Here is a 14,064-nt window from a genome sequence, read left to right as displayed (position 1 = left end):
TCATCACACACTCGCTCACTCACTCACTCTCATCACACACTCGCTCACTCACTCACTCTCATCATACGCTCGCTCACTCACTCACTCTCATCACACACTCGCTCGCTCGCTCACTCACTCTCATCACACACTCGCTCGCTCACTCACTCTCATCACCCACTCGCTCACTCACTCTCATCACACACTCACTCGCTCGCTCACTCACTCTCATCACACACTCGCTCACTCACTCACTCTCATCACACACTCGCTCACTCACTCACTCTCATCACACACTCGCTCGCTCACTCACTCTCATCACCCACTCGCTCACTCACTCACTCTCATCACACACACACTCGCTCGCTCACTCACTCTCATCACCCACTCGCTCACTCACTCACTCTCATCACCCACTCGCTCACTCACTCACTCTCATCACACACACACTCGCTCGCTCACTCACTCTCATCACCCACTCGCTCGCTCACTCACTCTCATCACACGCTCGCTCGCTCACTCACTCTCATCACACACTCGCTCGCTCACTCACTCTCATCACTCGCTCGCTCGCTCGCTCACTCACTCTCATCACACACTCACTCACTCACTCACTCACTCACTCTCATCACACACTCACTCGCTCGCTCACTCACTCTCATCATACGCTCGCTCGCTCACTCACTCTCATCACACACTCGCTCGCTCACTCACTCTCATCACTCGCTCGCTCGCTCGCTCACTCACTCTCATCACACACTCGCTCACTCACTCACTCTCATCACACACTCGCTCACTCACTCACTCACTCTCATCACACACTCGCTCGCTCACTCACTCTCATCACACACTCGCTCGCTCACTCACTCTCATCACACACTCGCTCACTCACTCACTCTCATCACCCACTCGCTCGCTCACTCACTCTCATCACACACTCGCTCGCTCACTCACTCTCATCATACACTCGCTCACTCACTCACTCTCATCATACACTCGCTCACTCACTCACTCACTCTCATCACACGCTCGCTCGCTCACTCACTCTCATCACTCGCTCGCTCGCTCACTCACTCACTCACTCTCATCACACACTCGCTCGCTCACTCACTCTCATCACACACTCGCTCGCTCACTCACTCTCATCACTCGCTCGCTCGCTCACTCACTCTCATCACACACTCGCTCGCTCACTCACTCTCATCACACACTCGCTCGCTCACTCACTCACTCTCATCACACACACACTCGCTCACTCACTCTCATCATACACTCGCTCGCTCACTCACTCTCATCACACACTCGCTCGCTCGCTCACTCACTCTCATCATACACTCGCTCGCTCACTCACTCACTCTCATCACACACTCGCTCACTCACTCACTCACTCTCATCACACACTCGCTCGCTCACTCACTCACTCTCATCATACACTCGCTCGCTCACTCACTCACTCTCATCACACACTCGCTCGCTCGCTCACTCACTCTCATCACACACTCGCTCACTCACTCACTCTCATCATACACTCGCTCGCTCACTCACTCACTCTCATCACACACTCGCTCGCTCACTCACTCACTCTCATCATACACTCGCTCGCTCACTCACTCACTCTCATCACACACTCGCTCGCTCGCTCACTCACTCTCATCACACACTCGCTCGCTCACTCACTCACTCTCATCACCCACACGCTCGCTCACTCACTCACTCTCATCACACACTCGCTCACTCACTCACTCTCATCACACACTCGCTCACTCACTCACTCTCATCACACACTCGCTCACTCACTCACTCTCATCACACACTCGCTCACTCACTCTCATCACTCGCTCGCTCGCTCACTCACTCTCATCACACACTCGCTCACTCACTCACTCTCATCACACACTCGCTCGCTCACTCACTCTCATCACCCACACGCTCGCTCACTCACTCACTCACTCTCATCACACACTCGCTCACTCACTCACTCTCATCACACACTCGCTCACTCACTCACTCTCATCACCCACACGCTCGCTCACTCACTCACTCACTCTCATCACACACTCACTCACTCACTCACTCTCATCATACACTCGCTCACTCACTCACTCACTCTCATCACACACTCGCTCACTCACTCACTCTCATCACCCACACGCTCGCTCACTCACTCACTCTCATCACCCACACGCTCGCTCACTCACTCACTCACTCTCATCACACACTCGCTCACTCACTCACTCTCATCACCCACACGCTCGCTCACTCACTCACTCTCATCACACACTCGCTCACTCACTCACTCTCATCACACACTCGCTCACTCACTCACTCTCATCACACACTCGCTCACTCACTCACTCTCATCACCCACACGCTCGCTCACTCACTCACTCTCATCACACACTCGCTCACTCACTCACTCTCATCACCCGCACGCTCACTCACTCACTCTCATCACACACTCGCTCGCTCACTCACTCTCATCACACACTCGCTCGCTCGCTCACTCTCATCACACACTCGCTCGCTCACTCACTCACTCTCATCATACACTCGCTCACTCACTCACTCACTCTCATCACACACTCGCTCACTCACTCACTCTCATCACCCACACGCTCGCTCACTCACTCACTCTCATCACACACTCGCTCACTCACTCACTCTCATCACCCACACGCTCGCTCACTCACTCACTCTCATCACCCACACGCTCGCTCACTCACTCACTCTCATCACCCACACGCTCGCTCACTCACTCACTCTCATCACACACTCGCTCACTCACTCACTCTCATCACACACTCGCTCACTCACTCACTCTCATCACACACTCGCTCACTCACTCACTCACTCTCATCACCCGCACGCTCACTCACTCACTCTCATCACACACTCGCTCGCTCACTCACTCTCATCACACACTCGCTCGCTCGCTCACTCTCATCACACACTCGCTCACTCACTCACTCACTCTCATCACACACTCGCTCACTCACTCACTCTCATCACACACTCGCTCACTCACTCACTCTCATCACACACTCGCTCGCTCACTCACTCTCATCACACACTCGCTCACTCACTCACTCTCATCATACACTCGCTCACTCACTCACTCACTCTCATCACACACTCGCTCACTCACTCACTCTCATCATACACTCGCTCACTCACTCACTCACTCTCATCACACACTCACTCACTCACTCACTCTCATCACACACTCGCTCGCTCACTCACTCACTCACTCTCATCACACACTCGCTCGCTCACTCGCTCACTCACTCTCATCATACACTCGCTCACTCACTCACTCTCATCACACACTCGCTCGCTCACTCACTCACTCTCATCATACACTCACTCACTCACTCTCATCACACACTCGCTCACTCACTCACTCACTCTCATCACACACTCACTCACTCACTCTCATCATACACTCGCTCACTCACTCACTCACTCTCATCACACACTCACTCACTCACTCACTCTCATCATACACTCGCTCGCTCACTCTCATCACACACTCGCTCACTCGCTCACTCACTCTCATCACACACTCGCTCACTCACTCACTCTCATCACACACTCGCTCACTCACTCACTCACTCTCATCACACACTCACTCGCTCACTCACTCTCATCACTCGCTCGCTCGCTCACTCACTCTCATCACACACTCGCTCACTCACTCACTCTCATCACTCACTCGCTCGCTCACTCACTCACTCACTCACTCACTCACTCACTCACTCACTCACTCTCATCACTCACTCGCTCGCTCACTCACTCACTCACTCTCATCACTCACTCGCTCGCTCACTCACTCACTCTCATCACACACTCGCTCACTCACTCACTCTCATCACTCACTCGCTCGCTCACTCACTCACTCACTCACTCACTCTCATCACACACTCGCTCGCTCACTCACTCTCATCACACGCTCACTCACTCACTCACTCTCATCACTCGCTCACTCACTCACTCTCATCACACACTCGCTCACTCACTCACTCACTCTCATCATACACTCACTCACTCACTCTCATCATACACTCGCTCGCTCACTCTCATCACACACTCGCTCACTCACTCTCATCACACACTCACTCACTCACTCTCATCATACACTCGCTCACTCACTCACTCTCATCATACACTCGCTCACTCACTCTCATCACTCGCTCGCTCACTCACTCACTCTCATCACACACTCGCTCACTCACTCTCATCACACACTCGCTCGCTCACTCACTCACTCTCATCACACACTCGCTCACTCACTCTCATCACTCGCTCGCTCGCTCACTCACTCTCATCACACACTCGCTCGCTCACTCACTCACTCTCATCATACACTCGCTCACTCACTCACTCTCATCACACACTCGCTCACTCACTCACTCTCATCACTCACTCGCTCGCTCACTCACTCACTCACTCTCATCACACACTCGCTCGCTCACTCACTCTCATCACACGCTCGCTCACTCACTCACTCTCATCACTCGCTCACTCACTCACTCACTCTCATCACACACTCGCTCACTCACTCACTCTCATCACACGCTCGCTCACTCACTCACTCTCATCACACGCTCACTCACTCACTCACTCTCATCACTCGCTCACTCACTCACTCACTCTCATCACACACTCGCTCACTCACTCACTCTCATCATACACTCGCTCACTCACTCACTCTCATCATACACTCGCTCACTCACTCACTCTCATCATACACTCGCTCGCTCGCTCACTCACTCTCATCATACACTCGCTCACTCACTCACTCTCATCACACACTCGCTCGCTCACTCACTCACTCTCATCACCCACACGCTCGCTCACTCACTCACTCACTCACTCTCATCACCCGCACGCTCACTCGCTCACTCTCATCACCCACACGCTCGCTCGCTCACTCACTCTCATCATACACTCGCTCACTCTCATCACTCACTCACTCTCATCACCCACACGCTCACTCACTCACTCTCATCACGCACACGCTCACTCGCTCTAATCACACACTCGCTCACTCACTCATCATTTGCGCGACCACTCGCCCAATAGTCTCGGCCTGGTCACCAGTGACTCGCACTGAGACTTATATACTCACACAGAGACCCACAGACTCGCAGAGACACCCAGAGACTCACAGAGAGACCCGTAGACTCACACAGACACCCAGAGACTCACAGAGAGACCCACAGACTCACACAGACACCCACAGACTCACAGAGAGACCCAGAGACTCACAGAGAGACCCGTAGACTCGCACAGACACCCAGAGACTCGCACAGACACCCAGAGACTCACACAGACACCCAGAGACTCACAGAGAGACCCGTAGACTCACACAGACACCCAGAGACTCGCACAGACACCCAGAGACTCACAGAGAGACCCAGAGACTCACAGAGAGACCCAGAGACTCACAGAGAGACCCAGAGACTCGCAGAGAGACCCGTAGACTCACACAGACACCCAGAGACTCACAGAGAGACCCGTAGACTCACAGAGACACCCAGAGACTCACACAGACACCCAGAGACTCACACAGACACCTGTAGACTCACACAGACACCCAGAGACTCACACAAACACCCGTAGACTCACACAGACACCCAGAGACTCGCAGAGCGACACGCTCAACTCCCTCATTACGATCGCTCCCTTCTTTACGCTCCCCCCCCCTCCCCTCCCTCGCCCTAGACTCACAGCAGGGACGAGTTCAGGAACATCACCAAGAACAGCGACCTGTTCCGCCTCATCTTCTATCGCAAGCAGTTCCCCGACATGACCATGAGGTTCGAGTCGGCCCAGTTCCCCTCCTGGTTCGTCTACAGCGGCGAGCGCCAGCTCGTCCAGATGCACAACCGATTGAACACCAGCTACACGCTGCTCTCTTGACGGGCGGCGACGACGTGGTTGTTGGGGCGACGTTGGGGCGACGTTGGGGCGACGTTGGGGCGACGTTTGGGCAACAACGTTGTTGGGGCGACGTTTGGGCAAGATTGCATGTTCACCGGGATAGTGGGGAGACAAAGACTGCCGGGTGTGGGGGCTGGTCACCTTGCCCTCTCGTGTGTGTGCGTGTGGGCGCGTGAGTGTGTGAGCGTGTGGGCGCGTGAGTGCGCGTGAGTGTGAGTGCGTGAGTGGGGGAGCGGTGGTGCAGCGGTTAGCGCCCCGCTCTACGAACCCGCCGACCCGAGTTCGATTTCCGCCCGCGGCCACCAACACCGGCGCCGATTATCCGAACCGGCCCTCCGCTAGGTTGACTCGGCTTCAAATGAGTACCCGGTGCGGTGTGTAGTAAGAACACCGTCACTGGGGAAGACAAAGACGGCCTGGCGCGGCGCTGGATACCCACTCCCTCCCGCGCCGTGGCGGCCTTCATAGGTGCTGCTCGCAAACAGCTCACTCACTGTCATCACCCGCTCACTCACTCTCATCACCCGCTCACTCACTCAGTGTCATCACCCGCTCACTCACTCACTCGCTCACTCACTCACACTCATCACCCACACGCTCGCTCACTCACTGTCATCACCCGCACGCTCACTCACTCACTCTCATCACACACTCGCTCACTCACTCTCATCACCCGCTCACTCACTCACTCTCATCACTCACTCTCATCACCCGCTCACTCACTCACTCTCATCACTCACTCTCATCACCCGCTCACTCACTCACTCTCATCACTCACTCGCTCTCATCACCCGCACGCTCACTCACTCTCATCACCCGCTCACTCACTCACTCACTCACTCGCTCTCATCACCTGCACGCTCACTCACTCTCATCACTCACTCACTCTCATCACCCGCACGCTCACTCACTCACTCTCATCACCCACTTGCCCCCACAAGGTGTGTATGGGCATGTCAGAAGGTATCCTATTTTTATATTTATTTATACAGCTCCTCTGCTCGAGGCGCTTGGCAATGGCTTGACAAACCGGGTGGCAGGGGAAGGAATGATGCGGCTGGCAGGGTCGGTACGGCGAGGCGTTGAGGAATCGGTGACGGCAGCGATAGAGTGGTACTGGTGGGGGGTTCACGATAGAGGGGTTCTTGCGGGTCACGAAGGGGGCGGGGGAAGGAGTGGAGGGGCGGGGGAGGGGGAAGAGAATTGGCAATGGAAATGAGGCACGCGTGCGTGTGTGTGTGTTCATGTGTTGGAACACGTGTGTATGTTCGGACACGTGTGTGTGTGTGGTATTTTTTTTTAACGGAAAACAATGTCGGGTTTCACGGTTATAGCTTGTGTTGGCATCGTTGATACAGTGTGTTTGTGTGTGTGGTGTGTATTAAAGAATTAAATATTACGCAACTTCCTCGTGTCGCCCGCACAGACTGCTGTTGGTGAGTCGTGCCTATACAGTCGTGAACATACAGGTGTAGTGTCGACGATTTGGAGACAAAGTTTCTAGGAGGCACTTTCTTTATTAACAACTTCTACGGTCTCGTCCGCACACTCTCCAAAGCAGAGGTCGCAACCGGGTACCCGATACCCGTAGCCTGCCCGATACCCGGCTACCCGTACCCGGCCGGGTACGGGAACGGGTATCCGTTTGCGACCCTGGTGCGGCCGGGTACGGGTACGGGTAGACCGTGAGTCACTGGTGAGTAACTGTTTGTCACTCATTTCCCAACGTCTTGTCTCTTCTCACAATTCAAGTTCCTAGAATCAACCCACCCGCGCCTGCAACATGGCTTCATCCCAGAGGTCGCAATCAGGTACCCGATACCCGTACCCGGCCGGGTACGGGTAGGGTACGGGTACGACCGGGTACGGGTACCCGTTTGCGACCCTGGTGCGGCCGGGTACGGATAAGGAATCAAAACCCGTTTGCGACCTCTGCTCCACAGTAGCTCAGCCCAGCCTGTACACCACACCGGCCGTCTAACACTGACGGCGCTGACTGAGATGGCTAACTACTCTCCTTCGTAGCTCAGTGTCTAGTGGACACGGCGGCGACGAGATGAGTCCATTCCCAGAACCGGCAGCCTTGAGCCCCTCGCCCTCGGCTTCTTTTACGCTCCCAGCGCCGCCTGGCTCCGCCCTGACCGCGCCTCCCTTCTTGAACCCCCCAGCAGATTCCAGGGGTCTCCAGACGGGGTCCTCTGTGACCCTTGCCCCAGTTCCTCCGCCCTGCCCACACGCCCGTGCACACGCCCTCACCGGCCTGTGGACTCTCCGTCCACCACAGTTGCCGCTGCTGTCCACCAGGCGGCGCTGCTACACGACATAGGTGCCACACAGAGGTCGCAAACGGGTTTTGATTCCTTACTCGTACCTGTACCCGGCCGCACCAGGGTCGCAAACGGCTACCCGTCCCTGTACCCGGCCAGGTACGGGGAGACGGGTATTGGGTAGGGTACGGGTATCGGGTACCCGGTTGCGACCTCTGCTCCCCTGGCTCCCGGCGAAGACTCCGTCTACGTCACCGGTCCCCCGTCAAATACCCCGGGGGGCATGACGTCATTCCCCCCCGAGGCGAGTGTGACCTGACGTCATCACTCCTCAACACAGGTACCAGAGTAGCGTTTACACAGGTACGAGTAGTCTTCACGAATTTTCAACTTTCGCCGAGGAGACATCAATAGGTGTCAGCCGTGGTCGGGAGTCGAACTGGTTTCGTAGTGCAGAGTGCACATCACTGTGCCAGCCACCATACCCCTAACTTAAACCCCCTAACCACCACCCCGTAAGCCTAACCTCTGACCCCAAAACCACTAACCCTAATATAAATCTCCTAACCAATACCCCTAACACACTACCCCAAATCCTATAGCCACTCTCCCTAATCATAACCACTACCCATAACCTACACCCCCTAACCAATACCCATAACCCACTATCCCTAACCCTGACCACTCCCTCTAATCATAACTACAACCCATAACCACCTACGCCTTACTGTAATGTCAACCTCTTAGACCACTTGACCCTAACCACTGCCCCTAACCTCACACCACCTAAACCCTAACCCCTTTCCCCTTACCTCAACCCCATGACCCCTGACCTCAACCCCATGACCCCTAACCCCAAGCTCGTGACGCGTCTCCTGGTTGTTCCGGCACGGTGTCCGACGTTCCGTGGCACGTGCTGGGAGCTCTCCGCTTCTGGAAGAAGCTCTCCCAGCACGTGGCGCGAAACGTCGGACATTGTGCCTAAATAGCAACACACACACACAGCCGGCCAGGACATCCGCGAACAGCAATCCGCAGCACAGTACTGGACATCTCTGACAAAAGAGCTTCATTGCCCTTCAGATTCCTCCAGGACAAATACAGATTGTGATTCTGTGCGAGAGCTCAAAGTTAATTTATTTAGGTATAGCCCTGTGAGCCATTCGGCTCTTGAATCGGGTGCAACCGCAACAAACAAAAAAACATGAACAAGAAAACATCTTAAAGTGACTGTGTGACTAAGTGCAAACAGAAAATCCAAGAAGAGACAGCAAAATATTGCATAAAAAGCACCGTTACACCAACGCTGTGTGCAAATATCCCAGTGGGATGCAAGTCAAACAACAACCACAAGACAACTTAGATTAAGGCCATCAGTCTAACTCTGTCCTACAACAAACAAACATGGCCAAACCAAAAAAACTTTTCGAAAATCACCAAAATAAAGCCATAAAAGCAATGAAACAGCGATCATAGCAACTGTGACCGAATTTTCACAATAAACGACGTCAACAACATGTACCGCCAAACTCTGCAGCCACAGCTGGCTGCATGAGAGAGAGAGGAGAGCGAGAGAGCGAGACACTGCGATTCAACTCTCGCTACCCCCCACTTATCTCGCTCTCTCTCTCTCTACCACGAGAGGGCATTGGCGTTCCGCGTACGGGCGAGAGAGGAGAGCGGGGTGGGAGCGGAGAGAGCGGCGGGAGAGGGAGGAGGAGGGGAGAGCGACATGGGGGTGCCGAGGGGAAGAGGGGCATGGGAGGAGAGAGAGGGGAGCGAGTGTGGAGGAAAGAGTGAGGGAGTGGGAGAGCGACGCCGTGGAGAGAAGGGAGATGGAGAGAGAGAGTCACTGAGAGTAGTGGGTTAGGGGTAGAGAGGGTGGTGGTGGGGTAGGGAGGGTGGTGGTGGGGTATGGGTAGAGAGGGTGGTAGTGGGTAAGGGGTAGGGGTAGAGAGGGTGGTGGTGGGTAGGGGTAGAGAGGGTGGTGGTGGGTAGGGGTAGAGAGGGTGGTGGTGGGGTAGGGGAAGGGGTAGAGAGGGTGGTGGTGGGTAGGGGTAGAGAGGGTGGTGGTGGGTAGGGGTAGAGAGGGTGGTGGTGGGGTAGGGAGGGTGGTGGTGGGTAGGGGTAGAGATGGTGGTAGTGGGTAAGGGGTAGGGGTAGAGAGGGTGGTGGTGGGTAAGGGGTAGAGAGGGTGGTGGTGGGTAGGGGTAGAGAGGGTGGTAGTGGGTGAGGGGTAGAGAGGGTGGTGGTGGGTAGGGGTAGAGAGGGTGGTGGTGGGTAAGGGGTAGGGGTAGAGAGGGTGGTGGTGGGTAGGGGTAGAGAGGGTGGTGGTGGGTAAGGGGTAGAGAGGGTGGTGGTGGGTAGGGGTAGAGAGGGTGGTGGTGGGTAGGGGTAGAGAGGGTGGTGGTGGGTAGGGGTAGAGAGGGTGGTAGTGAATTATGGGTAATGGTAGAGAGTGGTGGTTATGGGTTAAGAGTGGTGGTGTTGGCGGTGTTCGTCGGGGTCTAGAGCGGCCGCGGTGGTGGTGGCGAGCGCGGGAGGAGGAGGGGAGGAGGGAGGGGAGGGAGGCAGCGAGTAGGGGAGGGTGGTGGGGGGGGAGGTCCGGGCGACAACTTGACTCCAGGCTCGAGACTCAGTTAAATCCCCGCGCCGCATTCACCGCACGTGGCGAGGAACAGAGGCGGGGAGCGACTCTCAACCGCCCCGCGTCTTCCGTCCGTTACCCGATAGGCACGGGGGCTGTGGGGGGGGGGGGGCGTGTGGGAGGGGGGGCGAGGGTGGGTTTGGGGGGATCGGTGGTGCAGCGGTTAGCGCTACGCTGCGCTACGAACCCGGCGACCCGGGTTCGATTCCCGCTCACGGCCAAGACCAGTGACGATTATCTGAACCCGTCCTTGGCCTCCCCTAGGTCGACTCAGCCTCGAATGAGTACCTAGTGCGGTGTGTGAACATCGCCACTAGGGAGACAAAGGCGGCCGGGGTGGTGCTTGCCACCCACCCCCTCGTGTGCCGTTCTGGCCTTCATAGGTGCTCGCTAACAGCACTTGACTACAGTCTGTTAAGGCTATACGGGGGATCTTTGTCTTCGTCTTTTGGGGGGGGGGGGGGTGAGGGGGGGGTGGTGGTCGTCTGGCTGAGTTCCAAAGAGAAATCGGAGCCCGGGTGCCGGAGAGACGCCCTCATGCTGGGATCCAACCTTCACACCCCCCCCCTCACCCCCCACACCCCCCTCACCCCCCCCCTCACTCCCCCGCCGCCCCCCCCTCTCCTCCCCGTCGCCCCCCCCCTCCATCCACCCCCCCGCGCGCGCCTCTCACAGCCACCCATTGCCACGCACACTTCCAAAAACACAATCACCCACTGCCTGAATTCCTCACCCCACCCCCTCACCCCCCTCACCCCCCTCACCCCCCTCACCCCCCCCCCCCACAACTCCCTCCACCTCCAGCTCGAGCCCCTAACCCCGACTCTAACCCCGAGGCCCCCCCATGGATCTTATTTTGCTCTCGTACTCCACCACCATCGCTACCCCCCCCCACCCCGCCATTCCTCTTTCACCTCCTGCCCAATCCCCTCTTTGTAAATAAATAAATAATTCGCGAGAATTTTCGGGGACCCCCGCCGCCAACACCCAGACCCCCGCCTCAGCGGACCCCTACGGCCCCCCCTCTACCACCCCCCCCCCCCTTCACCTCCTTCATTCAACTTCTAAATCACTACCATCACTGCCATCACCATCACTACCATCACCATTACTACCATCACTACCATCACTGCCATCACTGCCATCACTATCTTCACAACCACCCACCATCACTGCCATCACTACCATCACAACCATCACTGCCATCACTACCATCACTGCCATCACTACCATCACCATTACTACCACCACTACCATCACTACCATCACTGCCATCACTGCCATCACTGCCATCACTACCATCACCATCACTACCATCACTATCTTCAGAACCACCACCATCACTACCATCACTACCATCACTAACATCACTACCATCACTGCCATCACTACCATCACCATCACTACCATCACTACCATCACTGCCATCACCATCACTACCATCACTACCATCATAACCACTACCATCACTACCATCACTACCATCACTACCTTCACAACCACCACCATCACTACCATCACTACCATCACTACCATCACCACCATCACTACCTTCACAACCACCACCATCACTACCATCACTACCTTCACAACCACCACCATCACTACCATCACTACCATCACTACCATCACAACCACCACCATCACTACCATCACTACCATCATAACTACCACATCACTACCATCATTACCATCACTACCTTCACAACCACCACCATCACCACCATCACTACCATCACTACAATCACTACCATCACGACATGACCACCACCGCTACCATCGCCACAACCACCACCACCATCACAACCGCATCCTCTCCTCAATGCTACCCCCCCTCCCCTTCAGCCCCCCCCACCCGCCCCTACATTAAGAGCCCCCCCCAATCCACCCATAGACCCCCCCCCACACTCAGTCATGAGAATAGCGACTCCCCGTTACACAGAGGCCCCTTTCAGAGCTCCGCTCCAGCGTTCCGTCTCCCCGTCGGCGGTCCCCGACACGAGCAAGGCCTCGCTCTTTAGCGTGATCATCAGCACCGCGTAGCGTTGCCGAAGCGTGAACCGTGACTCTCTCGACATTCAACGTCTCATCAGCAGTGTCAGCTTTGCTTGAACCGAGACTGGCGAACTGGCGGATTTTTTTTTATTAATAGGTAAGGTCTTCTTGGTTCCTTCGGTAAAGTCACGTAGAAGGAAAATAATAAAGTAATAAAAATAAAACATAATAAAATAATATTATGTTTTATGTTTATTATTTTATTATTGGTTCGTTCGGTAAAGTCACGTAGAAGGAAAATAATAAAATAATGCAAATAAAACATAATAAAATAATATTGTTTTCTTTCACGTAGAAGGAAAATAATAAAATAATAAAAATAAAACATAATAAAATAATATAATATTTTTATTTTTTTATTTTATAATTTTCCTTCTACGTGACTTTACCGAAAGAACCAAGAAGATGAATCCCTGCAGTCACGAAAGCTTTAAATAGAAATAGGTAAGGTGTCTCTCTCTGTTAGATACGGGGTTCAACATTCAACGTCTCATCAGCAGTGTCAGCTTTGCTCGAACCCACGTGCGTGGCTGGCTGGATGGCGGGGCGTGTGGCTGGGTAGTGGAGCAGTAAGAGTGCGCTGAGTAGGTCGAAGGCGGCTAATGCTCAAACGAACACGACACGAATGTTTAAGTTCATTTCATTTGTTGCACGGATGCCGATGACCCCGTTTATCGAGTTTACCCCGATAGCTGCCACGAGAGATCAAGAGCAGCAATAGTTAAAAACGAAACTTAATTCTAGATTTGAAGCTTTCGTGACTGCAAGGATTCATATGCTTAGGTTTTTTTCGGTAAAGTCACGTAGGTAAAAAATTAAAATTAATAAAAGTAAAATAAAATAAAAATCACGACGTTTCGGAGGTCACGATTTTTATGTTATTTTACTTTTTATGTTATTTTACTTTTATTAATTTAATTTTTTTACCTACGTGACTTACCGAAAAAACCTAAGAATATGAATGAAAAACTAAACTGTTTGAACTAATTTGTGTTACGTTAGCAAGTTAGGCCCACGAGCTGGGTAGCATTTTTTCAGAAACGACTTGGTTATCGCAAACGATCGTCCAACGAAGTTGCTTATCGTCGTGTGTGAATTAACAACAGCCAAATCCTCTGAACGCGTGGCTTCGATTCTAAAGTTGGAGGGAATATGCAGCAGGCTTCAGGATCG

The 14,064-nt window shown here is 54.3% G+C and overlaps 1 protein-coding gene across 2 annotated transcripts in view; it reads left to right on the top strand.

Annotated features, from left to right (window-relative positions):
* Nucleotides 1-7,326, top strand: part of LOC144948894 (uncharacterized) — a 33,838-nt gene extending 26,512 nt beyond the window's left edge. For both annotated transcript variants that reach the window (XM_078878602.1, XM_078878603.1), the window contains one exon: nt 5,704-7,326. In XM_078878602.1, the coding sequence (XP_078734728.1) occupies nt 5,704-5,901 (198 nt within the window). In that variant the 3' untranslated portion in view covers nt 5,902-7,326. The remainder of the gene's footprint in view (nt 1-5,703) is intronic.
* Nucleotides 7,327-14,064: the final 6,738 nt, after the last annotated feature.

Source organism: Lampetra fluviatilis, chromosome 51 (genome assembly GCF_964198595.1).
Source record: "Lampetra fluviatilis chromosome 51, kcLamFluv1.1, whole genome shotgun sequence".
Lineage (NCBI taxonomy): Eukaryota > Metazoa > Chordata > Hyperoartia > Petromyzontiformes > Petromyzontidae > Lampetra > Lampetra fluviatilis.
Note: the sequence above shows the minus strand (reverse complement) of the source record. Positions and strands in the feature narration are given on the sequence as shown.